The 27,892-nt window shown below is 37.9% G+C and overlaps 2 protein-coding genes across 2 annotated transcripts; one reads left to right on the forward strand and one right to left on the reverse strand.

Annotated features, from left to right (window-relative positions):
• On the forward strand, nt 1-26,442 carry Pdcd4 (Programmed cell death 4). The gene is made up of 10 exons (XM_076133490.1): nt 1-459; nt 4,282-4,442; nt 10,645-10,746; nt 12,548-12,665; nt 13,365-13,527; nt 14,377-14,466; nt 15,267-15,399; nt 16,307-16,417; nt 17,889-18,028; nt 22,369-26,442. Exons 1-10 carry the CDS (start codon nt 195-197, stop codon nt 22,439-22,441), a joined length of 1,356 nt encoding a protein of 451 aa, XP_075989605.1. The 5' UTR covers nt 1-194; the 3' UTR covers nt 22,442-26,442.
• On the reverse strand, nt 18,736-22,013 carry LOC142985294 (alanine aminotransferase 1-like). The gene is made up of 4 exons (XM_076133383.1): nt 21,998-22,013; nt 19,801-21,061; nt 19,433-19,582; nt 18,736-18,870 (listed from the first exon to the last, which is right to left on the reverse strand). The coding sequence occupies exons 2-4, from the start codon at nt 21,052-21,054 to the stop codon at nt 18,757-18,759; spliced, it is 1,518 nt and encodes a 505-aa protein (XP_075989498.1). The 5' UTR covers nt 21,055-21,061; nt 21,998-22,013; the 3' UTR covers nt 18,736-18,756.
• Nucleotides 26,443-27,892: the final 1,450 nt, after the last annotated feature.

The raw sequence follows: 27,892 nt of genomic DNA on the forward strand, positions 1-27,892 counted from the left end.
ATTCAGCTAACTTCACATCGTGCGCTCCCAAAACAAATACTATCGTGCGTCGTGCGGCCCATTGTTTATCGTTGGTAAAAACAAAATAAACGTGACCCACATTTTTGTGAGAGTCTCACTAGATTCTATTTCGAGTTGCTTGGATATTTTCAAAGTTGATTTTATACTAGAGAACCGGTCGATCCGTCGCCGCAATGGAAGTCGAGCGTTTCGCTTCCGATTCGGAAAACGTGGCGGTCGACGATAACGAGAAGCCGGTTGCCGACGAAGGCGCCGGGGACGCCGCCGCCTCCCACTCGGAGCGATTGCGGCGCAAAAACAAGAAATACTGGCGTTCTAATAGCAAGGAATCGGCTACGGGCAGTGTGAACAACACTGTGACGCCGCTACCGAAATATCGTAGCTGGAAGAATAGCCGCAGACCGCGCAACGGGCACGGCAGAGGCTTACCGAAGAAAGGTAAGCGGCACCACGCCTGTACTGGGGTATAATTCTATTTATTATCATTTGAGACCGGTTGGCCGGGGAAAGTTCTAGAAAACGATCTATGCCATGAATAGAGGTGCATTTCGATTTTTTTTTACGTAACTTTTGTTTACTACGCACCGGTCACGTAACGCCGATATAGGCCATTCGGTTCGTATTTTCGAAGGTCACTGATTTTGCGCAGTTATGTATACAAATACATTTATGTTGTTGTTAAACCGTGTTGTATCGGTTCACAGCATGCGAAATTACGTAATATGGCGTTTGGTAAACAACTTTCGCGATTGAAGGCTATTTTTGAAGCTCACAACGAGTTAATGCGGTTTATTTTAAACACATTGTGAGACTGGTTAATTGAGACATATTGAGCTTACGCTACATGGATCAATACGCTTTTTATACCATACATTTAGCTTTTGATGCAATTACGTTTTATCTTTAACTGATTTATAAAATTTCAATTTGTTGGTCTCTGAACCATAGAAAAAAATAGTTTGTATTCAGCATATCTATGACATAGTTGATAAACATACAAATTATAAATAACATTATTTACGGGATTATTTAATTAGGTATTTTATTGATAGACAGATAAGGTATTCTTTATCAAAAATGGTTTTTTTTTGTACTCAAATTAGGTACTTCATATTGACATCACATATTAGTGTTTTGGCTGGGATTAATTGAAATAACATAAAATTTTGAACATATTGTTTTAAACTTTCAACATTAATTAAACATGTTGGTCAATAAATAAATAAATATCTTAGAACATCATACACACTGTCATTTGATTCCAAACTAAGCAGAGCTGGTGCTATGGTAACCAAATAACTCATAAACATACTTATATACTTCTAAATACATACTTATATAATTAAATTAACAAGCAGGCTCAGGACAGATACTCATGCTCATCACACAAATATTTGTCCCTGGTAGGATTCGAACCCACCGCATGTGGCACTATGGTTATTGTAGGTGACCAATCAAACCAATTAAAATGATGTTTAGTTTCAATGGGGGTAAACTCAGACAGAAAACTTTCAAAGCTCAGATTTTTTTATACAGCTACTAACGGACCCGACAGACGTTGTCCTGTCTACACGTCTTTAATTTCTAAAAATTAATTAAAAAAACATTGTCCAGCAGACAAAATTGTGAATCTAAACCATTCTCAGATCCCCTTGAACACACACAAAAAATTTCATCAAAATCGGTCCAGTTGTTTAAGAGAAGTTCAGTGACATACACACTTACAGAAGAATTATATATATAAAGATACAGTGTTTTGTGTTCACTCATATACAGTTACAACATTGATTGAAAGTGTACACTGTATAACTAGTCACAGCTTACAACACGTTTATTAGTTAGACAGTCTTTATCTATACTAATATTATAAAGCTGAAGAGTTTGTTTGTTTGTTTGAACGCGCTAATCTCAGGAACTACTAGTCTGATTTAAAAAATACTTTTAGTGTTATTTAGCCCATTTATCGAGGAAGGATATAGGCTATATATCATCACGCTACAACCAATAGGAGCAGAGTAGCAATAAAAAATGTTACAAAAACGGGGAAAAATTTCACCCATTCTCTCTTATGTGACGCAAGCGAAGTTGCGCGGGTCGGCTAGTGTTTTTCTATGGATAAAGATGGATTCTAAGGAAAAAAATACAATATCACACTCTTTTACCAAAGGGGTAGGCACTAAGCAACTAAAGAACGCTACTTACTTACCTTGCTTCATTCACATACATAAATGAAATGAAAAAAATGACATCATTTTTTCATCTACCTTCACAAAATGTTGTTTATTAAACAAGCAACATATCAAACACATGTTATGATATAAAAACAAGTTTGGCATTGAATTGCAGAGAATAACATCATTATAGTAACAACTAGCTGACCCGCGCAACTTCGCTTGCGTCACATACGAGAGAATCTATACTAATATTATAAAGCTGAAGAGTTTATTTGTTTGTTTGTTTGAACGCGCTAATCTCAGGAACTACTGGTCCGATTTGAAAAAATCTTTCACTGTTAGATAGTCCATTTATCGAGGAAGGTTATAGGCTATATATCATCACGTCTACTTATAGGAGCAGAGTACCAGTGAAAAATGTTACAAAAACAGGGAAAATTTTGACCCATTCTCTCTTATGTGACGCAAGCGAAGTTGCGCGGGTCAGCTAGTGGGTCATAATTTTCCCCGTTTTTGTAACATTTTTTATTGCTACTTTGTTTTTATTGGTCGTAGCCTGATGTTATATAGCCTAAAACCTTCCTCGATAAATGCTCTATTCTACACAAAAAGACTTTTTTAAATCGAACCAGTAGTTTCTGAGAGTAGCGCGTTCAAACAAACAAACTCTTCAGCTTTATAATATTAGTATAGATTAGTATAGATGGGATGGAACCCTCCGTGCGCGAGTCCGAGTTGCACATGGCCGTTTTTTATTATTTTATTTATAAATAAAATCTTAATACAAAATACTCTGTTATCACAAAGATATATTATTAATCCGAGTGACCTTGTACACATGAAAACAAGTGATATGTCATATTTATATTGATTACTAGCTGACCCGCGCAACTTCGCTTGCGTCACACAAGAGAATCATAATTTTCCCCGTTTTTGTAACATTTTTCACTGGTACTCTGCTCCTATTGGTCGTAGCGTGATGATATATAGCCTATAGCCTTCCTCGATAAATGGGCTATCTAACACTGAAAGAATTTTGCAAATCGGACCAGTAGTTCCTGAGATTAGCGCGTTCAAACAAACAAACAAACTCTTCAGCTTTATTATATTATAGTATAGATTGATTATGTTTTTCTAAACAGTCACTATGTACACTTAAATAATAATCCGGCCTAAATCTTCACTAGTATTATAAAAGGTTAAACTAATATCTATACTAATATTATAAAGCTGAAGAGTTTATTTGTTTGTTTGATTGTTTGAACGCGCTAATCTCATCTATCCATACTATTCCATACTAATATTATAAATGCGAAAGTAACTCTGTCTGTCTGTCTGTCTGTTACTCAATCACGCCTAAACTACTGAACCAATTTGCATGAAATTTGATATGGAGATATTTTGATACCCGAGAAAGGACATAGGCTATATATCATCACGCTACGACCAAAAGGAGCAGAGTACCAGTAATGAATATTACAAAAACGGGGAAAAAATTCACCGTTTCTTTCTTATTGGACGCAAGCGAAGTTGCGCGGGTCAGCTAGTAGGCTATATATCATCACACTACGACCAACAAGAGCAGAGTACCAGTAAAAAATGTTACAAAAAGGGGGAACATTTTCACCCATTGTCTCTTATTTGACGCAAGCGAAGTTGCGCGGGTCTGCTAGTAAATTATAAAAGGTCCTAAACGATAATTTCTTTTGACGACAAACAATCGTTATAATGGGAACAGCTAGAGACGACAGTCGTCCAACGATAAATTAATCGTTACGACATAGTGGGAACGCGCCCTCACACGGTACTCCTTCGTAAGACTGGTTGTCAGACTTTCAAGCTTCTGACTACTGTTAACGACAGTCAAAGATCTTCGAAAATTACAGCCGGGACCCACAATTTAACTGCCCTCCCTGCAATTGCCCTCCGAGGAGCTCGATATGTATAAGATGGTCACCCATCCACAAAACAACCTCGGCAACCGTACCTTAACTTTATAGATCAATCCGCGCGGCTGTTGTTATCTAAGCTACTTGTAACCTAAAACCCTTATATGACTATGAATTTTTATTTGTTTTTTCTTCAGGCGGCGCCGGTGGCAAGGGGGTCTGGGGTGCTCCGGGGTCTGAGCTGCTAGAGGAGTACGTGGAGGATGCCAATGACCCCAATTATGACTCGGAAGCCATCACGAACGGAGATGTTGAGTTTAAGCAGATCATCGTGGAAGCGGAACCGGATGAGATTGTTGTGAGTTACATTTTTGAGCCCCGACGCAAAATGAGGGTAGTTATAAGTTTGACGCGTCTGTCTGTGTGTGTGTGTGTGGCATCATAACTCCCGAACGGATGCAGTGGTTTCAATTTAGTTTTCTTTGTATTAAAGGTTACTTATGTGCGAGTGTTCTTAGACATGTTTGATGAAAATCAGCTAAGCCGTTAAAAAGTTGTAGGGGGTGAAAGTGAGGAAAGGAGAAGAAATGTACTCTGATGGGGTCTCAAATAGCTTTTAACGTGCCCTCCGAAGCGCGAAGACGCTCAGCTCATGCCACGATGCGGTCACCCATCTACGGAATGACCGCGCCAAGGGTTACTTAACCTACAGATCGTTTACCGACCGGTGAGCGCATAACAGGCGTATAAATTGTCAGTTTAACATATACTTCGAATGTTTTTAAACGAAAATAATGTCATATCGTAACTAAAAATGTTATTTTTATCCGTTTATGTACTTGCAAACGATTGTCGACCTTATTTCCTTTGTTTAAAGTATATAATGATATGTATGTACGTGTGTTTACATCTACCCGACCTTGGGACGTGTTTACAAGAAGTTTAAATGTTTTCTTTTTGTCCGGTTTTTATTATTTTATCAAATTGATTGTCAACCACGGACCGTCTGTATTTAATGAAGGTATTATCCGATTACTCCTCTCTCGAGTTTCTTTCTATCTTTTCTTTTAAAAAGACAACTCCCGCACTAAGAATTGCTCTTGTGTCTGGACTTTTACAAACATACAAACAACGGACACAAAGTACAACTAGACACGAAACAAAAAATATTTGTCGTGGATCAATAATGTGGAGGTTGTGGGATCGATTCCCATCATCTCAGCCGGGAATCGTCCACTGCTGGACAAAGGCCTCCCCCATCGAGCGCCAATAGGACCGGTCCTGGGCCGCCCTCATCCATCGGACTCCGGCAACCCTTACCAGGTCGTCGGTCCATCTTGTGGGGGGCCTGCCAACACTTCGATTCCCATACGGAGCAATTATTTGTGCGATCCACAAATAATTGTCGGGTCTGGTTGTGCTTTGTGTCCGTTGGTTATATGTTAAGTCTATGTGTTATTCTGGGTCTTCAGCTACCGATATACCCATCGTAATCGGTGTAGTAGTATTTGCGTGAGAGTAACAAACATCTATCTATATACTAATATTATAAAGCTGAAGAGTTTGTTTGTTTGTTTGATTGTTTGTTTGTTTGTTTGTTTGTTTGAACGCGCTAATCTCAGAAACTACTGATCCGATTTGAAAAATTCTTTCAGTGTTAGATAGCCCATTTATCGAGGAAGGTTATAGGCTATATATCATCACGCTACGACCAATAGGAGCAGAGTACCAGTAAAAAATGTTACAAAAACGGGGAAAAATTTGACCCATTCTCTCTTATGTGACGCAAGCGAAGTTGCGCGGGTCAGCTAGTGCATTTATAATATTAGTAGGATGTAATGTTAGTCTGCAGGGGCCGAAACAGGTCAGTAAAGTCAGTAAAAGTCAGTATTTTTGGACCTGGTCAGTAAAAGTCAGTATTTTCGAAAATCGGTCAGTATTGTCAGTATTTTTCCAAATTCAATATATTTTTTTGGTTTTCCTCTGCTGTTGGCCAATCTTACATTCTCGATTTGTCCTGTGATGATATCTGAGGGCTGCTTTGGATACTCTGTGTATGTGGATGATCTACTACGTACACATATATTGAAGCATCACATGACCTCAAAAAATAGCATCTAAACTTGTCACGAAAATTAAGGGATATAAAAAAAAACCAAATTTTTGGGTGATATTCAACAAGCTGTAACTCAGAGGAAAATGGTCGTACAGAAAAAATAAAAAAACAAATATTGTAGCTCCAAGTGTCTAGTTTTTAGATATGACGATGAAAAATTTTTGTCATGGCCAGGTCTGGAGAAATCCTACGAAAACTACCGAAAAAAAAAATTCCAAATTTTTTACCGCCTAAAAATAGGTCCACGGGCTTCAAAAAAATGTTTTTGATTCTTTCGTTCAAAAGTTCTTTTAGAAAATTTAATTCTCTTTAATTTGCCGTATTCAAAAAGCCTGTACGACGGTTTGCCGCGGAGTTATCGTCAATCAAAGCAAAAAAGTTATTTTTGACTTTGATATTCAATAACTCCGGAAATAATGATCGTACTGGAAATCAAAGGAGGGTTTTGAAAACTGCACAATATTCTCTATAAGAAAATGTAAACATGGTTAAGAAAAAAAAAATTTGAAATGAAAACTCGGACTGAAAAAAAGACAAAAATTCGCAAAATTAAGGATATTTGGATAACTTGGTATAACTTTGGATAAAATGGATGAACGAAGGATATCGTCAGTAATTTTTCAACGTCAAAGTGTCCCCTAAAATTCCTCAAAAATTCAAAGCGCCGCGATTTTTTTTTCGTTGTGCCCCGAAGCTTCAAATTCTTTGTTTTTGCTAAAATCAATTTTGCAATTTAGTGATTTTTATTCATTTTTTTAATAAATTTTTCTTTTTTCTCTCTAAAATCTTTATTTTTTCGATTAAAAAGCAAATCGCGTGCCTATGCTCACTCCACGACATCGTCGAGCCCGATTGGCTTATGCGCATGACCACATCACGATTGGGGTCGTAGACAGTGGACCAGTGTCTTATGGCAGCGATAGACGATCTCTCGTTTTGCGATTTGCTTTTTTATCCAAATATCCTTAATTTTGCGAAATTTTGTCTTTTTTTCAGTCCGAGTTTTCAATTAAAAAATTTTTTTTTTTCTTAAAGATGTTTACATTTTCTTATAGAGAATATTGTGCAGTTTTCAAAACCCTCCTTTGATTTCCTGTACGATCATTATTTCCGGAGTTATTGAATATCAAAGTCAAAAAGAACTTTTTTGCTTTGATTGACGATAACTCCGCGGCAAATCGTCGGACAGGCTTTTTGAATACGGCAAATTAAAGAGGATTAAAATTTCTAAAAGAACTTTTGAACGAAAGAATCAAAAAATATTTTTTTAAGCCCGTGGACCATTTTTTGGACGGGAAAAAATTTTGAAAAAATTTTTTCGGTAGTTTTCGTAGTATTTCTCCAGACCTGGCCATGACAAAAAATTTTCATCGTCATATCTAAAAACAAGACACTTGGAGCTACAATTATTTTTTTTATTTTTTCTGTACGACCATTTTCCTCGGAGTTACAGCTTGTTGAAAATCACCCAAAAATGTTGATTTTTTTTATATCCCTTAATTTTTGTGACTAGTGTATTTGAAATCAATATTTTTGGAGTGAAAGCTTGTTTAGCGGCGTTGCGCACGTTTTTGGAATGGGTTAAAACTTCTCAACTCGTAAAAAATTCTTAAGACCTCATCGAAAATTCGTTAGACCTGATCGAAAATTCGTTAGACCTGATTGAAAATTCGTTAGACCTGATTGAAAATTCGTTAGACCTGATTGAAAATTCGTTAGACCTGATTGAAAATTCGTTAGACCTGATTGAAAATTCGTTAGACCTGATTGAAAATTCGTTAGACCTGATCGAAAATTCGTTAGACCTGATTGAAAATTCGTTAGACCTGATTGAAAATTCGTTAGACCTGATTGAAAATTCGTTAGACCTGATTGAAAATTCGTTAGACCTGATTGAAAATTCGTTAGACCTGATTGAAAATTCGTTAAACCTGATCGAAAATTCGTTAGACCTGATTGAAAATTCGTTAGACCTGATTGAAAATTCGTTAGACCTGATTGAAAATTCGTTAGACCTGATTGAAAATTCGTTAGACCTGATTGAAAATTCGTTAGACCTGATCGAAAATTCGTAAGACCTGATCGAATATTCGTAAGACAGGAAGTTTTTTAGAGTTTTTGGTGTTTATTGGAGTTTAATGGAGTTTATTAGAATTTTTGGAGTTTATTGGCGTTTTTAGGGTTTATTTGTGTTTTTTGGAGTCTATTGACATTAAGACAATAAAAAGGCGGTGCTGGTTGTCTATGGGGATGGTGGAGGCCAATAACTGAAAATAAGCTTTATATTTCACACCATTCACCCAAAAAAAGGTTTGGAAATGGTCAGTATTTGGTCAGTATTTTTGAATTTTTGGTCAGTAAAATCAGTATTTTTGATCATGGAACTTGTTTCGGCCCCTGTAGTCTGTTTGCATGTTCATATTATTCTTAAATTCGACCGCATCTTTACAACATACTTGTATAGAATTACAAAACGCAACATGCTTGCCAACTTGAAGACGTGGCTCGCATATAATATGTAACCTTATATATATACTGTCTTACAATAAACGTAGTGTGAGCTCTGATCTGTACTAATGTACTATCTAATATATAAAATTCTCGCGTCACAGTTTTCGTTGCCATACTTCTCCGAAACGGCTTGACCGATTCTCATGAAATTTTGTGAGCATATTATGTAGGTCTGAGAATCGGCCAACATCTATTTTTCATCCCCCTAAGTGACACTATTTTTTTTTCCTTTAATATATATGGCAAAACAACGTTTGCCGGGTTAGCTAGTATACTAATCTATACTAATGTTATAAAGCTGAAGAGTTTGTTTGTTTGTTTGAACGCGCTAATCTCAGGAACTACTGGTCCGATTTGAAAAATTCTTTCAGAGTTAGATAGCCCATTTATCGAGGGTATATACCATCACGCTACGACCAATAGGAGCCGAGTACCAGTAAAAAATGTTACAAAAACGGGGAAAATTATGACCCATTCTCTCTTATATGATGCAAGCGAAGCGCGGGTCAGCTAGTAAAACAGCAAAAAAAAATTGAAAATAACACGAATATGTATCAATCTTCTTCTTATCGTATGGTTAGTGGTCAACCTAGTGTCAAAGTTGTTCAAGCCGCAAGAAGGCCTTTGACGTGGCTTAACGACTGTTACCGTAGTAGATAACAACCGGGACCGACTTTTAACGTGCCCTCCGAAGCACGGAGACGCCCAGTTCAAATACCACTATGCGGTCACCCATCTATGGAGTGACCGCGCCAAGGGTTGCTTAACTCACAGATCGTTTACCGACCGGTGAGCGCAACTGGCTATGGGCGCCTTATGTATCAATAGTAGCAACGTTATATTATAACTAGGTCATTGTTTGTGTCCGATTGTGTTGTTTACGCGGCGGGCGCAAGGGTCGACGACCTTACGCACACAGCTGTTGGTTGTCAACTGACACACATACATACAATCTTCGCATAGTTATGTATAGTGCGTATGCGCAGACATTGTGACGTCACGTGCATACATAGACAGCTTATAGTTTCGCAACCGTGTATCTATCTATACTAATCTATACTATAATATTATAAAGCTGAAGAGTTTGTTTGTTTGTTTGTTTGTTTGAACGCGCTAATCTCAGGAACTACTGGTCCGATTTGAAAAATTCTTTCAGTGTTAGATAGCCCATTTATCGAGGAAGGTTATAGGCTATATTTCATCACGCTACGACCAATAGGAGCAGAGTATCAGTGAAAAATGTTACAAAAACGGGGAAAATTATGATTCTCTTATGTGACGCAAGCGAAGTTGCGCGGGTCAGCTAGTTTAGAATAATGTGTATATTATATAGAAGCTAGAATCTAGACATAATGATAAAATTTAAATAACTTACCTTACTCTACCCTGTAAAAATTGCAATGCCTGAAAAAGGCTACTAAGTTTGTCACTACCCTAATATAAGATCCTTTTGTATACATATATAACTTAGTAAGCAATAAATAATTTGAATTTAAATTTGAACCTTGTTTGGATAGCTAACCCTTCATAAAAAAAAATAGCACTGTTCTACTCAAGGAAAATTACCAGAAATGTACAGATTCCGGTGAATTTCTGGGGACTTCTTGACAGAAAATATATAAAATACCTTCGAATACAGTCAACTTGGGTAACTTTGAATCATTTGGGTAACATTGACAGTGGGAATTTGAACTAATTTCGATTATTTTTTCATATGAAACCAACACAATTGATAAAGATTCATTTTAGTTTTGCAAATTTTTATCTACTGTGTTGGTTTCATATGAAAAAATAATCGAAACTAGTTGTAGTTGTAGTACTAAAACTAACTAGTTGTAGTACTGGTACCTCGGGTTCGAACCTGCGACCACTTGCGTGGGAAGTGCCAACTTGAACCACGTTTTTTTATAATTAATTAATTATTTTGTTGCAGCGCAAGTCGGAACCGGTGATATTGGAGTATTTCGAGCATGGTGACACGAACGCAGCTGCTGAAGACTTGCTGGAATTCGTCACTTCTAAGAGAAGCCATCTTGTAAGTGCGCTGTTGTTGTTTGTCGTATGGTTAGTGGTCAACCTAGTGTCAAAGTTGTTCAAGCCGCCCAAGAGGCCTTTGACATGGCTCGACTGTTATCTTAGTAGACAACAGCCGGGACCGACATTTTACGTGCCCTCCGAAGCACGAAGACGCCCAGCCCAAATACCACCATGCGGTCACCCATCTACGGAATGACCGCGCCAACGGTTGCTTAACCCACAGATTGTTTCCCGATCGGTGGGCGCAACTGGCTATGGGCGCCTCAAGTGCACTAGTTTAATTTCTATCTATACTAATATTATAAAGCTGAAGAGTTTGTTTGTTTGTTTGTTTGAACGCGCTAATCTCAGGAACTACTGGCCCGATCTGAAAAAATCTTCCAGTGATAGATAGCCCATTTATCAAGGAAGGCTATAGGCTATATATCATCACGCTACGACCAATAGGAGCAGACTACCAATAAAAAATGTTACAAAAACGGGCAAAATTATGACCCAACCTCTCTTATGTGACGCAAGCATAGTTTGGCGCAGTGGTTAAAGTGGTCACCTCCCCGCAATAACCAAAGCACCGCATATGGTGGGTTCGAACCCGCTCGGGCCAAATCTTTGTGTGATGAGCACGAGTATTTGTTCTGAGCCTGCTTGTCAATTTATCTATATAAGTATGTATTAAGAAGTATATAAACATATTTATCAGTTATTTGATTACCATAGTACAAGCTCTGCTTAGTTTGAATCAAATGAGCGCAAGTGAGTTGTCCAATGATATTTATATATTACTTAAATAAAAGACAACTCCCGCACTAAGAATTGCTCTTGTGTTGCGGGGACTTTTACAAACATACAAACAACGGACACAAAGTACAACCAGACTCGAAACAATTATTTGTGTATCACACAAATAATTGTTTCTGTGTGGGAATCGAAACCACGACCTCCCGACGCAGTGGTATCGGCGTGGCCACCTAAACTACTGCGCCAAGGAGGCTATCAAATGAAAATATGAACCAAGCTTATATTTAAAAATTAGTTTTCTTGTCTAATTACTTTTATCTAATTGATCGTTCACCCGAACCGTACGCTAATTGGTTTAGTCGTTTTCGTCATTGCTACAGCCATACAAATACACTTATGAAACCGGTGACAAGCAGTCTACTATCTTATATTTAATTTACAGACATTTTTTGACACATTTGACTAAGAACTTTGATGATTTTTTAGATTCAAATAAATTCAACCCATTAATGTCCCACTACTGAGCAAGGGTCTCCTCCCGTAACTAATGGGTTAGGCCATGATTAAAAAGCTAAAAAGTTTGTTAGTTTGTTTGAACGCGCTAATCTCAGGAACTACTGGTCCGATTTAAAAAAACATTGCAGTGTTAGATAGCCCATTTATTGAACAAGGCTATAGGCTATGTAACATCACGCTACAGCCATTAGGAGCGGAGTAGCAACGAAAAATGTCTCAATGACGGGGAAAATTATGGCCCATCCTCTCTTATGTGACGCAAGCGAAGTTGCGCGGGTCAGCTAGTTAGAAATTATCAATGGCTCTAACGGTGGAGGAAAACATCGTGAGGAAACCTTGCATGCCTAATTTGTTTAATACATTATTGAGGGCATGCAAAGTCCCCAATCCGCAATTGGCCAGCGTGGTGGACTCAAGGCCTAACCCCTGCCTCATTACGGGAGGAGACCCTTGCCCAGCAGTGGGACATTAATGAGATAAATTTATTTTTATTTAAATTAAATGCTATACCTAGTTTCTAAAATGTTCTATTATATTGTCGTCAGGTTTGCGAGACAATCGTAGAAATAGCACTGGACCATAAGCCGTCGCACTGCGAGATGGCTTCCGTGCTGATCTCGGACCTTTACGGGAGAGTGTTTTCTGCCAAAGATATTGGATATGGTGAGTAATGCTATATCATGTATATGGTCAACGTTTGTCTTGACTGCCTCTGTGGCGCGGTAGTGTATGCGAATGCCGCGCAAGAGGTCACGGGTTCGAATCTCGGGTCCGTCCAATAAGTCTTTTCTGAGATTACTGTTAAAAAGTCTCAGAAATTGCCCGGAGTTAGGAGGTTGAGTTTGTACCGTCCGTGCCACAGAGAGAACATATTTTAGTATATAAACACGTTGTAGTGACGTCATAGTGTCGTATTTTCGTTTTTATATTAAAATCAAAATCAAATCATTTAATCATTTAGGTCCAATGCTGACACTTATGATAGTCAATGATACAGAGAGTGAATTTACCGCCAGTTCGGAAGGTAGGGCCAATGAGAAGAGCTGCCAACAAACTCTGGACACTTTTTAATCGCCAAATGATTTTAACAATATTTTATTATTATTGATTCATCTGATAGATATTTAAAAGTGATGAAAGCGGGTTTAAGTCTATAACTACATATAGTAAATATAAACCTTTTTCTCAACTTAATTTTCCTCCGTTATAATTTAAACACCTACTTCATTAAATCTCTGCATCATCCCAAGGTAGACTGGCAGAAAATGCCTTTGGCATTAAGTTCGCCTTTGTACAAATTTTGTATAAAAAGTTTTTAAATAAATAAATATAGTATGACTAACCATCCAACCTGTCGTCCAGCCTTCGACCGTCTGCTGGAGAAGCTGCCGGACCTGGTGCTGGACACGCCGGACGCGGCCGTGCTGCTGTCCAACTTCATCGCGCGCTGCGTCGCCGACGACTGTCTCCCGCCGCGCTTCGTGCACCAGAATAAGGACAAGCAGGATGCTAATTCACATGCCAAGTATGTACCTACACACACATATATACTTATATACTAATACTAGCTGACCCGCGCAACTTCGCTTGCGTCACATAAGAGAGAATGAGTCATAATTTAGTAGTAGTATTCAGTAGTTCCTGAGATTAGCGCGTTCAAACAAACAAATTGCTCTAACGTCGGTTATGTTATGTTATGTTAACGTGTGGTCGTAGCGTGATGACATATAGCCTATAGCCTTCCTCAATAAACCAATAGGAGCAGAGTACCAGTAAAAAATGTTACAAAAACGGAGAAAATTATGACTCATTCTCTCTTATGTGACGAAAGCGAAGTTACGCGGGTCAGCTTAGTTTATAATATTAGTAGTCCTTTTTGTTATTAAACGATGCTTAGCATCACGCCTGTTATACCCGAAGGAGTATGCAGAGGTATAAAATACACGACCCACGTTTCGCCATTAACAATGTTAGTCCCATGTAGGGTTACCATCCGTCCGGGTTTCCCCGGATTTGTCCTAGTTTAGAGGGCATCCGGGGAGCGTCCGGGGAAGCTTTAATTTGTAGACCGGGTTATAAATAAATAATAAATAAAATAAATTGGGCTGCCCGCGATACACGCTCTATGCTCGCACACCACTATCGACCGATGAACCAAGTATATTCACCGTTCCCCCACTCCTCCCGTCGTGGTTGCTCTTCTTGTTGACATGTCCGGCTTTCGGACTCAAAAATCCGGGGTTTTCACGCGTCTTGTCCGGTTTTCCAAATATAGAGATGGCAACCCTAGTCCCATGTAATAAGGAAGCGAGCCTATTACCGAAATATATATTTTACGCGTTAATTTGTTTAAAATATGTATACTTTTTTTCAGACAAGCAATACACAGGGCAGAGACGCTACTGTCTATGAAACAGGGTCTAGTCAGATTGGACAACATTTGGGGAGTCGGCGGCGGCATTAGGTGAGTAAAAACATCCCTTATACTATAATAACGATATCTATACTAATATTATAAAGCTGAAGAGTTTGTTTGTTTGTTTGTTTGAACGCGCTAATCTCAGGAACTACAGGTCCGATTTGAAAAATTCTTTCAGTGTTAGATAGCCCATTTATCGAGGAAGGCTATAGGCTATATAACATCACGCTACGGTTATTAGGAGCGGAGTAGCAACGAAAAATGTTACAAAAACGGGGAATATTTTGACCCATTCTCTTAGATGACGCAAGCGAAGTTGCGCGGGTCAGCTAGTCTAATATATAAAATTCTGGCATCACAGTTTTCGTTGCCATACTCCTCCGAAACGGCTTGACCTATTCTCATGAAATTTTGTGAGCATATTGAGTAGGTTTGAGAATCGGCCAACATCTATTTTTCATACCCCTAAGTGACACTATTTTTTTTTTATTTATATGGCAGAACGCGTTTGCCGGGTCAGCTGAGTTTATTATTAACTGTCATTAACTAACATGCTATTTTAATTAACTGCACGTTTGGCGCAGTGGTTTAAGCGGTCACCTCGCCGCAACAACCGTAGCGCCGCGTGTGGTGGGTTCGAATCCCACCCGGGACAAATGTTTGTGTGATGAGCACGAGTATTTGTTCTGAGCCTGGATGTCAATTTAACTATATAAGTATGTATTTAAAAGTATATTAGTATGTTTATCAGTTATTTGGTTACAGTACAAGCTCTGCTTAGTTTGGAATCAGACGACCGTGTGTGAGTTGTCCAACAATATTTATTTTTATTTATTTACTTGCAGGCCAGTAAAGTCACTGATCCGTCAGATTCAGCTGCTTCTGAAAGAGTACCTGACCTCCTCGGACCTCGCCGAAGCCATGAGATGTGTGAGGGAACTGGAAGTGCCCCACTTCCACCATGAATTAGTATATGAGGTAATACAGTCACTGACTATCATTGCGTTGTCGACATCGGGTTCGATGCTCGGTTCGACTGCTATAATATATTTAAAAAAAAAACCTTTTCTGTCCCACTGCTGGGCAAGGGTCTCCTCCCAAACGAGGGAGGGGTTAAACGTTGAGTCCACCACGCTGGCCAAGAGCGGGTTGGGGACTTGACAAATTTTTAGGCATGCAAGGTTTCCTCACGATGTTTTCCTTCACCGTTAGAGCAATGATAATTGATTTTCTGATTCACACATAACTTGGAAAAGTGATTGGTGTGTTGCCTCGGGTTTGAACCTGCAACCACTTGCGTGGGAAGTGCTAACTTAAATCACTCGGCTATCATTGTACTAATATATAGATACTAGCTTTCACCCGCGACTTCGTGCGCCACCTTAATTTTTTTTTCATTTATTGTACTTTTACAATTTACCTTAATCTATTAACTAGTTTCCCATTATGTGTCATTATCCCGGGAAAAAAGTAGCCTATGTCCTTTCTCGGGTATCAAAATATCTCCATACCAAATTTCATGCAAATTGGTTCAGTAGTTTAGGCGTGATTGAGTAACAGACAGAGTTACTTTCGCATCTATACTAATATTATAAAGCTGAAGAGTTTGTTTCTTTGTTTGATTGTTTGTTTGATTGTTTGTTTGTTTGTTTGAACGCGCTAATCTCAGAAACTACTGGTCCGATTTGAAAAATTATTTCAGTGTTAGATAGCCTATTTATCGAGGAAGGTTATAGGCTATATATTATCACGCTACGACCACTAAGAGCAGAGTACCAGTGAAAAATGTAACAAAAACGGGGAAAAATTTGACCCATTCTCTCTTATGTGACGCAAGCGAAGTTGCGCGGGTCAGCTAGTTTATAATATTATTGTTATTTCACAGACGGTGTTATTAGCGGTGGAGGCCATAAACTCTAGTGTAGAGGAACAGTTGTGCACGTTCCTGGCGGAACTGCGGCGATGTGTCATCGTCACGCCGGATCAAATGGACAGGGTGAGCACTATACTGAATATTAGAATTAGAATTATTTTATTTTGCTTTAAATGTGGTACATATGGATGTTACAATACAAAAGAGCAATGACACATTTCGTCAAGTACAATTGACATGCAAAAATACACTATATTTATATAATTGTAAACCATAAATGATTACCTCCGTGGCGCAGTGGTTTAGGTCGCCACGCCGATACCACTGCAACGGGAGGTCGTGGGTTCGATTCCCACACGGGACAATTATTTGTGCGATCCACAAATAATTGTTTCGGGTCTGGTTGTACTTTGTGTCCGTTGCTTGTATGTTTGTAAAAGTCCCCGCGACACAAGAGCAATTCTTAGTGCGGGAGTTGTCTTTTTAAAAAAGAAGAAATAAGAAAAGAAAGAAAGAAGAAGAAGAAAGAATTTTGGAGACGTGTTTATTTAACAGTAAATATTTCATTTCTATCTTTAAACCATTTACATCGCATTTCTATACACAAAAAATCTACAAGAACTCTTTTTTAAGAATTCTTCTACCGTGTAAAAGCAAAGTATAAAACTCAAAGGTGACTGACTGACTTACCCCCGGTTTCTGAGGTACATTTAGCGGTAGTTTATCCATTCAAGAATGTCAAAAATTATACAAAAAAAACGCTATCGAGTAGATAAACTACCGTTAAATTTGCTCAGAAACCGGGGGATAGTGATCTATCAACACACAGCACAAACCACTGGACGGATCGAGCTGACATTTGACATGCAGGTAGATGTTATGACGTAGGCATCCGCTAAGAAAGGATTTTTATAAATTCCACCTCTAAAGGGATAAAATAGGGGATGAAGGTTTGTAAGAAAAATCTGTCCTAAGTCACCACGCGTGAAATATGTATGTTTATTAGTTATTTATATACTCTGTGGCACGGTCAGTAATGTATGCGACTGCCGTCCGAGAGGTCCCAGGTTCGAATTCTAGGTCGGGCCAAGAAGTATTTTCATAGACGTCCGTGCCAAGAGCATGTGCTGCCGTCGATTCTACGCCTGACCTCTCTCTGGTCGTGTCTACCGTCCCACCAAACTATGAGATTGAAGAAATAGAGAGTGTACCTGTGTATTGTGCACACACTTGTTTATTATAAACAAAAGTCCTGCGCAGTTGGCTGGTTTCAGTGAAACTGGTCGCCGTAGCCACATCAGCTAGGATAACTTTATAATTAACTAGCTGACCCGCGCAACTTCGCTTGCGTCACTTAAGAGAGACTGGATCAAAATTTTCCCCGTTTTTGTAACATTTTTCGTTACTACTCCGCTCCTAATGGCCGTAGCGTGATGTTATATAGCCTATAGCCTTCCTCGATAAATGGGCTATCTAACACTGAAAGAATTTTTCAAATCGGACCAGTAGTTCCTGAGATTATCGCGTTCAAACAAACAAACAAACAAACTCTTCAACTTTATAATATTAGTATAGATGTTATATATCGTTGCAGGGCTTCCTGCGAGTGTTGGAAGACATGAGCGACATCGTGCTCGACGTGCCGCTGGCGTACATAATGCTGGACAGGTTCATGGAGCGATGCCAGAACAAGTTCCGGCTGGGAGACGCCGTGCTCAAGCGTATGCCTACCAGGTATGCACAATGTACACTATATATTAGGTCGGGGAAAAAGACTTTTCGCATTATAGTATGTATGAACTTGTAATAAAATCTTTTCTCTACACAAAAAAGCTCGATACTTGGGTACCTCACGAGCTCACTGAAAGAAACCTAATGAACCGTGTACTCATTTGTGATTCTTGAAGCCAAAGAGATTTTATTACAAGTTCATACATACTATACAATAGCTTAAGATGAAGTTAAGCAAACTTCAGAGATTGGTCCCCCGGCTGTTGTTAACTAAGCCACGAGCTCCTCTCCATCCGTATCTATCCATCCATTGGTTTTTTTTATATATTTAACTAGCTGATCCGCGCAACTTCGCTTGCGTCACATAAGAGAGAATGGGTCAAAATTTTCCCCGTTTTTGTAATATTTTTTACTGGTACTCTGCTCCTATTGGTCGTAGCGTGTTGATATATAGCCTATAGCGTTCCTCGATAAATGGGCTATCTAACACTGAAAGAATTTTTCAAATCGGACCAGTAATTCTTGAGATTAGCGCGCTCAAACAAACAAACAAACTCTTCAGCTTTATAATATTAGTATAGATTCCTTGAAGTACGAGGACTTTTCTTACGGCGAAAAAAAAATAAAAAAAAATGCAAAAGATTAAATTAATCAGCCTTTCGGCGGTTTGATTCCCCGGGTCAGCTGGTTAAGAATAAATAAAACAAAAATAATGTATAATGTATGTATATTTAATAGTAATCTCTAGTAAATTGTACGTGGAACTTGTGGAATATGTCCAGCATTTCCTTCATCAGCTCCGTCTCTGGCAGGATCGTTGTTCTGAAGTGGTATGTGCCTTCCGCCTGAAACATACATACAAATAACATAACATGTCATACATAAATAAACATAGTCTGTCTGTCTGTCCGTCTAACTGTATACCGTAACTACTGAACCAATTTGCATGAAATTTATATAGCCTTCCTCAATAAACAGGCTATTCAGCAGTAAAATATTTTTCAATTCGCACCAGCAGTTTCGATATTAGCATGTTCAAACAAACAAACTCTTCAATCTATACTAATATTATCAAGCTGAAGAGTTTGTTTGTTTGTTTGAACGCTCTAATCTCAGGAACTACTTGTCCGATTTTAAAAATTCTTTCAGTGTTAGATAGTCCATTAACCGAGGAAAGCTAGGCTATATATATAATCACGCTACGACCAATAGGAGCAGAGTACCAGTAAAAAATGTTACAAAAACGGGGAAAATTATGACTCATTCTCTCTTATGTGACGCAAGCGAAGTTGCGCGGGTCATTTTATAATATAATGTCCCAGTGCTGGGCAAGGGTCTCCTCCCGTAATAAGGGAGGGGATAGGCCTTAAGTCGGCTAATGCCTTAAAACTGAATCTATCAACTTACCTGGCCGAACCCTGAACCCGGTATAACACATATACCAGTCGCTTCAAGCAGTTTGAACGCGTAAAACACGTCAGGCTCTTGACCTGCTTTCTTAGCTGCCTCGATTGCTTTCACCGGTAGCTCGATACGAGGGAAAGCGTACATTGCACCCTGAAAAATAAATAAATATCAGTGGACAACTCACACACGGTCATTTGATACCAAACTAAGCAGAGCTTGTACTGTAACCAAATAACTGATAAACATACTTATATACTTCTAAATTCATACTTATATAGATACATTAACAAGCTCAGAACAGATACTCGTGCTCATCACACAAATATTTGTCCCGGGTGTGATTTAAAAACAAATGAATAACCACTTACTTGTACAATATTACAACTAAATCCATCCAACTTATTGAACATTTCTTCAATCATTTTCGCTCTTTCTTTCAGCGAGAGCAGAACACTATTCCTTTCTCTTTCATACAAATCGTACGAGTCCTCCCCTTTTTGTGGAGGTCTGGCAACGCAGTCCACAACGGCCTGTCCTAGCGTCGTAGGGCATAAACGAGCGAAAATACTCTTATACAAATTAGCTTTGACCTTAGGGTCCATGTTTACTAACTCCATCCATCCCCCCCTTAAACCACATTCCCCCATATAGCCCTTAGACATGGACATGAACGAAGCCAGTTCGACCTGATTGTAAGGAGACCCTAATTCGTTCAGAACCTTTTTAAAAGAATGGAATTCTCCCTCATATATGTTATGCTGATACACCTCATCGGCAAATATGAATAAAGATTTTTCGTAAGCGAATTTTATTATCATTTCGATGTTTTCCTTACTCAAAACTTGTCCGGTAGGGTTACCCGGATTGATGACTACTAAAGCACGAATTTGACAATTTTTCGATCCATTTTGGTACGATTTTTCCAAATCTTCATAAGTTAGCGCCCAATTTTTACTTTCATTTAAGTAATAGTCTACTTGTGTCAAGCCATATTCGGCTAAAGAAGCAGAATATAATGGGTATTGGGGTATAGGAACCATAACACCGGATTTTTCTTGCAAATCATTGACAAATAATTGCAGACAGCCTTTTATTCCCGCCGAGGCACCGGGCACTAAGCAAATATCCTCCCAATTTGCAGGAAAACCATCTCGTTTTTCAATATAACTCGCTACAGATTTTCTTATAAGTTCAATGCCTATTGCAGAAGAATAAGACCCAATAGACTTACCCCCGCACGCTTGCAAAATCTCCAAAGATCTTTCCTTAACATCGTTTGGAAAATTACCCGAGTTTAAAACTTCAGGGTACGATATACAAGCGATCACTTGCCGTATAAACGTGATTGGCGATTGTCCCATAGCCTGGGCGTCTCCCACGTTAGCTTTTATCACTTTTTTAAATGGTTTTTTCACGCCATTGGCCAATTCTTTCTCTATTTCCGTCACTCGGAGAAATAGTGGGCCTCGGACAGCGTATTCCAGTTTAACAATGTTTGGATTTAAATTTTCTATTGTAAGTGCTTTTTTGTAAGGTGTCACCATTTTAGTTTCGGTTGCTAAGTAACGTGACTGGTATTTTTGGTTTCTGATTAGTTTCGATGCGTTGATTAGTGTTCGCATTTTGACTCTGAAATTGAGAATCATCATCATCATCATCATCTCAGCCGGGAATCGTCCACTGCTGGACAAAGGCCTCCCCCATCGAGCGCCAATAGGACCGAATTGAATAGAAATTGAGAATAATTGTATATTTTTATTTATTGCTATAATGAGAAATAATTATCACTTGTTCCAACGGTGAAGGGAAACATCGTGAGGAAACCTTGCATGCCTAAAATTTGTTTAACACACTTATTGAGGGCATGCAAAGTCTCTCAATAAATGTATTGAACACCCGCACTTAGCCAGCGTGGTGGACTCAAGGCCTAACCCCTCCCTCAATACGGGAGGAGACCCTTGCCCCGCAGTGGGACATTAATGGGTTAAATTTATTTATTGTTATAAAGATTATTTATTTAAGTTTGTAACTGTGTTAAACAACTGTCAGGCATGCCAAGTTTCATCACGATGTTTTCCTTCACTGTTGTAACAAGTGATCATTATACTTCTACAACTTAGTAGAGAGTGTTGTATGCGCAGTTCGCGGCTGGAGGTATACAACATACAGAATGTAGAACATCAGTGACTCGACTTATACAGCTGACGGTGACCTGTTTCATACAGATACTTTATTTTGGAAATACACATTATTGTGTTAATTATATTGTAGTAAAGATTATTTATGAAGCACACATAACTTGGAAAAAATGTATGATAAATAAACAATCAATCAGTCTAGCCTTTCTTCCAACTATGTTGGAGTAAGCCAGTCTCACCGGATGCAGCTGAATACCAGTGTTTTACATGGAGCGACTGTCTATCTGACCTCCACAACACAGTTACCTGGGTTATAACACGATACCCTTCAGTAAGACTGGTTGACGACTGTCAAAGGTCTTTGAAATCGACAGCAACAGATAAATAAACAAAATATTATTATATTTTAATATAATATACTACTAACCTCTTCGCAGACGACGAGTGAGTGAACTAATGACATAATTCACTGATAAGATATGAATGTTTGTGATTATTATTTAATAAAGATAACTTATCTATGTTTACCCAAATGTTTAATATGTCGTGCTAAATTAATTCAAAAGTGTACGAAAGAAATGTGATTATATCTTAGTATATTTTTGCACTCGTATTTACTTAATATTAGGTCGGGGAAAGTCTTTTCGCATTATAGTATGTATGAACTTGTAATAAAATCTTTTCTCTACACAAAAAAGCTCGATATTTGTGTACCTCACGAGCTCACTGAAAGAAACCTAATGAACCGTGTACTCATGTACATATTATGTATGAATAAATACTTTTTTTTATTTGCAGAGGCCGCAAACGTTTCGTCTCTGAAGGCGACGGTGGCGCCATCAAGGACCACGCGCTGAAACTTCGCGAGTAAACTCACAGCACACACGCTAGCCGCCGCGCCTTGGACACAGCCGGAGCCCTTAGCCCACCGCCGTGATGATAGCGAGAGGGAGACGAGAGGACAACAACTATGGAGGAAGACTCGAATCTTGGAAGTACAAGCAGTACCCTCTTTTGCGTTGCGCAGTCGGGTAATAATGCCGTTGTTAATTTTGGATATGTTGGGATGTCAAGGGATTTCATGGCATGCTAAGGCATTTCCTGGGATGCCCTGGGTATACCTATAGACATTTTTCGAAATGTCGAGGTATTACTTGAGATGCGTAGGCATTTTTCGGTATGCTATGGAATTTCTAGGGATGCTTTGGCATCCTTCAGTATGCTTCTGCATTCCTTGGGATGCTTTCGCGTCCTTCGGGATGCCTCTGCATTCCTTGGGATGCTTTGGCGTCCTTCAGGATGCTCCTGCATTCTTTGGGATACTAAAGCAGTTTGTGTAATGCAAAATTAAAGGCAACATCTGCGTCTAGCGTTTAATAGTAGTGCGTAGGGATGCCTTGGCATGCCTAAGGATACCTAAGTAATTAACAATCGGTCATGTGACTGAAATACCAAGATTCGTGTCTCGCTGAAAACTGTAAATGCAACGAATTTGAATTGTTTAACTATTGCATACTATTGGTGTCAAAAATGTTATATTGTATATTTTATTGAGTTGAAGTCAACATTTTGAAGAATATTTACTTGAGAAACCTTTAAAAAATAATATTTAGTTACTTACACATACATACTTACAGGTTAAGCAGAAAACCTCCTTTTTGTTGAAGTCGGTTAAAGAAGAACCTCCTTTTTTGAAGTCGATTGAAAGTCTCAAAATTGTAAAGAAATAAAAACAAATGTATATTAGCTTAGCCTTTCTTCCAAGCTATGTTGGAGTTGGATTCCAGTCTCACCGGATGCTAAATACCAGTATTTTACATGCAGCGACTGTCTATCGGAACTACACAACACAGTTACCTGGGTTATAACGCGATACTAAGTAAGACTGGTTGTCAGACTTTCAAGCTTCTGACTACTGTTAACGACTGTCAAAGATCTTCGAAAGCGACAGCCGGGACCCACGATTTAACGTGCCTTCCGAAACACGGAGGAACTCGATATGTATAAAGAAATAATTATTAATTTTTAGTATTTTTCAAAATGGTGACTATAACTCGATTTTAAAGTCTATAAATCTATAACTGTTTATAAGTTTGATCTCTAAGGCCGGTGGTGAGCGTGTGCCGCGTGCCCGCCTACTTTTTTGTCTTAAAATCTAGATATTTTAGACTTGTGGAAAAAAAAAAGCTTTTTTAGACATTTTTTTCGACAGAAAAGTAACTCAGGCATTTTCTTTTTTAATTGTAATATTAAAACTTGTCATTGTAAAGAGATTTTTTTGTATAGATTTTTGTTGAATGATGTTATTGTAAATTTAATTAATGTCCCACTGCTGGGCAAGGGTCTCCTCCCGGAATGAGGGAGAGGTTTTGTCACGCCGACCACGTGCATATATAATACATAATAAATACTTCAAGATAATTACTGAATATAAACCTTCGCTTTGCATATTTATTATATAATAGAATACGGGAATTACCGCTAACATGCATTTTAATAATAATAATATTATTAAACGCGATTGAAAATGAAAGCTAAGTGTACCCGTATTTTGTTCAGAATTGTACGTTGACCTGCGCATTTATTGCATAACTAAAAGAACATCTTGTAATCATCTAATAATTATAGTCACATACCCGCCCAACATAAGTTCTTATGTGGCAGATGTCAATGTATAACTGGATTATAGTCCAGAATTCTATGTATTTACAAAATAAAGTATCTGTATCAAACGGGTCACCGTCAGCTGTATAAGTCGAGTCACTGATGTTCTACATTCTGTATGTTGTATACCTCCAGCCGCGAACTGCGCATACAACACTCTCTACTAAGTTGGACTATAAAAGATCATTGGACAACTCACACACGGTCATTTGATTCCAAACTAAGCAGAGCTTGTACTGATCAGTAAAAATCTTTCATTCAACCAAAAACTATACGAAAAATTGTCTTTGAAAATTAAAAATTTAAATAAAAAGTAACTATATTGTATTCTTCGATACAGTTTAATCATCGTTGATATTTTTATTATTACGAAGGTAGAATTAGGTTTATAATAAATATCTCTTCTTTTTTTAATTTTAATTAAATTACTTTTACGCCATTTTTTATTGAAAAACTTAGAACTAAACAATTGGTACCACTCTATAATTATCTATATAAATAAAAATGAATCACTGAAATGTACGCAAATATTTTTTGTAAAAACTAAATTGGATTATAACAGCGCAGTGGTTAAGGTCGCCACGCCACTACAATAACCTCGGGAAGTCATGGTTTCGATTCCCACACGGAACAATTATTGGTGCGATCCACAAATAATTGTTTCATGTCTCGTTGTAATTAGTGTCCGTTGTTTGTATGTTTGTAAAAGTCCAGACACAAGAGCTAAATTCTAAGTTCGGGAGTTGTCTTTTTAAATGAAAGAAGAAATAGTTTGAAGGAGTTTTTTTTCAATAAAAAATGGCGTAAGAGCGCATAGTGCGACCGGACTGTGTTAAATGTATCGCACCGTATCTTTAATTTCAATTTTATTTTGTAATTTTACGTTTTCTTCATAAAATTAGTACAAGAAAATTTGTGTTCATGTTTATTTTAAAAAATCGGTGTCAATATTATAATTTTTTGATATAATCTATACTCAGGTTACAATCGTGTTCACTACGTCATAATCAAAAGAATCATGTGAATGTGACAATGTGTAGTGAGTGAGAGACACAGATATAATGACGTCACGTAGTGAACACGTTTGTTATCACACGAGTATAATAAACAAATTGTCTACATATTCTGGTCATGTTATAAGACGCAGTAAGGGTTTGTTACACGTATTGGGTTCGGCAATATTGATCGAACAACAAAACCGACTCGACTCACTTGTTCGGCTTGTGCCTTGTTCATCTACACATATTCAGTTTTACTGCTAGAACGATTATGTGTGTAGCAAGCTTGCTTGTGTGTCTGTATATAGCAACAAGTCACTGAAGGTATATAAATACAGTAGTGGTATACGCGGAGTGCGTGTGAGGGAACGGAAGCACGTCGTTGTTACGTCTCCGTCACACGCACTCCGCGTATACCACTACTGTATTTTCGATTTGCTGCTATATTAACCCCCGGTTTCTAAGGCACATTTAGCGGTAGTTTATCTATTCAATAGCATTTAAGCTCATATAAAAATGACAGTTTGAATAGATAAACTACCGCTAAATGTATCTCAGAAACCGGTTAAGACCTGCAAAGTTAACTAATGCGTTGTATAGAGTCAAAAAATTATGATATTGACACCGTTTGTCAAGCGAGTGTTGGTTTGCAATTTTTTGTTTTAAAAACATCTTCCTTCATAATAAAAGACAAAACTATTATTCAGTAAGTCTATAACTGTCTGACTAATAAACGTGTTGTAAGCTGTGACTAGTTATACAGTGTTCACTTACAATCAATGTTGTAACTGTATATGAGTGAAGACAGAGGCGCCCATAGCCAGTTGCGCTCACCAGTCGGTAAACGATCTGTGGGTCAAGCAACCATTGGCGCGGTCATTCCATAGATGGGTGACCGCATAGTGGTATTCGAACTGGGCGTCTCCGTGCTTCGGAGGGCACGTTAAAAGTCGGTCCCGGTTGTTGTCAATTAAGATAACAGTCGTTAAGCCACGTCAAAGGCCTCTCGGGCGGCTTGAACAACTTTGACACTAGGTTGACCACTAACCATACGACAAACAAACAAAAAACAACAGTGAAGACAAAACACTGTATCACTAATCACAGCTTACAAAACATTTATTAGTAAGAAATGTTTTAACCAACGCTCGTAAAATAAAATATTCCGGATCAGCGCATTTAAGTTGTGAATAAATATTAAAGATTTGAATGTTGCTTTTATTATTATATAGCCTGCTTTATATAAAGTAATTTACTTCTAATATTGACGCTTAGTAGCGTATTTGCTTACACCCTAATTGATTTTAACCAGATCATTATCAAGAATGCATAAAATTTAAAAAAACCTATCAAAATCACATATATGTCTTTATGAAAAATGTTTCAAACGATATCTATTTAACCTAGTCTCGAAAAATACTAGACCAATTTGCAATATTTAGCTTAAATTTCTAGCACGTCAAATTAACGGCTTATTATATTATATCTTGATTCAGTACTAAGAACAGACCTAGTGTAAGACTGGGTTTCATATTTGAATTTCTAGCCACACGATCAGCATATAGCAAAATAATGCGATAATTCGTAGGTATCATATTAATTAAAGTCAAACGGCATATGTATCTGACAATTGCTGGTTAAAAAAATGGTGTAAATAACACAAGTAATAGGTAAGGATTCCAAATAAAACATATTTTTTCTATCAGCAAAAACAAAGGGTTTTCAGAACAGCATTAACCTGAAATAAAATTATTTTCTGTCACCTGTCAAAAGTTCCCGCCAAAACTACCTAACTACTTTTTTTGATTACTTTTTTTTAATCTTGATAACTTCACGATTTTAACTTCAGGGGTTAAATTAAAAAAAGTATATAGGATGCCAAATAAAGTGATTTTAAAAGCAATATTCAAATCTTAAATTTGAAAAAATTACCTATATTTTATTCACTTTTTTATTGTGATTTTTGCCATTTACAAAATTGAATTGCATTTTTTGTTTTTTTAATCGAGCTAAGCTAACCGTGTGCTAGGTTTAAGACGCTTAAACGCGCGGTTTAGTGAGTAAAGCTTGGACGCGCGTTTTCGCGGTATTATGGCAATAAGCGGAAGCTCGGGTTGACAGTTGAAAAATACGTTTTAAAAACATACTAATGTATGGTTTCCATTCTTAAAAATATTTCTTAGAAATTGTAACTACCTTATTAAACGTATCGCCATACATAATACACATAGTCATTGGTGAGAAACCTTTAAAAAAATATATTAAGCCCTTCTCCCATTACGATACGCCCGCGCGACTCTAGTCTCGGAGACTAGTCGCTACGAAGTATCTCACATACATTTGTATGGAGACTCTCACATTAGTCTCCATACAAATGTATGTGAGATACTTCGTGGCGACTAGTCTCCGAGACTAGAGTCGCGCGGGCGTATCGTAATGGGAGAAGGGCTTAAATCGTCAGATATTTTTTATGAAATAATTTTTGCCGTTTTGACAGAAATTTTCATATATTTCCTGTCAAAATGATTAGTATGATAAATAAATATCCCACCTTAGGGGCATACAGGCTATGGGCATGTGCCCCAAACTGACTATCTATTACAGAACGTATTATTCAACTGTCAACTAACAGCTCAATAGTAATTAAGATTTATTTTAAT

This window comes from Anticarsia gemmatalis, chromosome 29 (genome assembly GCF_050436995.1).
Source record: "Anticarsia gemmatalis isolate Benzon Research Colony breed Stoneville strain chromosome 29, ilAntGemm2 primary, whole genome shotgun sequence".
In the NCBI taxonomy this organism is placed as follows: Eukaryota; Metazoa; Arthropoda; class Insecta; order Lepidoptera; family Erebidae; genus Anticarsia; species Anticarsia gemmatalis.

What these genes read in the sequence shown, in the direction of transcription:
- Pdcd4 (XM_076133490.1), top strand. Translation starts at nt 195, where the DNA reads ATGGAAGTCGAGCGTTTCGCTTCCGATTCGGAAAACGTGGCGGTCGAC. An exon ending in CTTCTAAGAGAAGCCATCTT is followed by an intron (nt 10,747 to 12,547) that starts GTAAGTGCGCTG and finishes TATTGTCGTCAG; the next exon opens with GTTTGCGAGACAATCGTAGA. An exon ending in ACCATGAATTAGTATATGAG is followed by an intron (nt 15,400 to 16,306) that starts GTAATACAGTCA and finishes GTTATTTCACAG; the next exon opens with ACGGTGTTATTAGCGGTGGA.
- LOC142985294 (XM_076133383.1), bottom strand. Translation starts at nt 21,054, where the DNA reads ATGCGAACACTAATCAACGCATCGAAACTAATCAGAAACCAAAAATAC. An exon ending in TTAGTTGTAATATTGTACAA is followed by an intron (nt 19,583 to 19,800) that starts GTAAGTGGTTAT and finishes TTTATTTTTCAG; the next exon opens with GGTGCAATGTACGCTTTCCC. An exon ending in CGGGTTCAGGGTTCGGCCAG is followed by an intron (nt 18,871 to 19,432) that starts GTAAGTTGATAG and finishes TGTATGTTTCAG; the next exon opens with GCGGAAGGCACATACCACTT.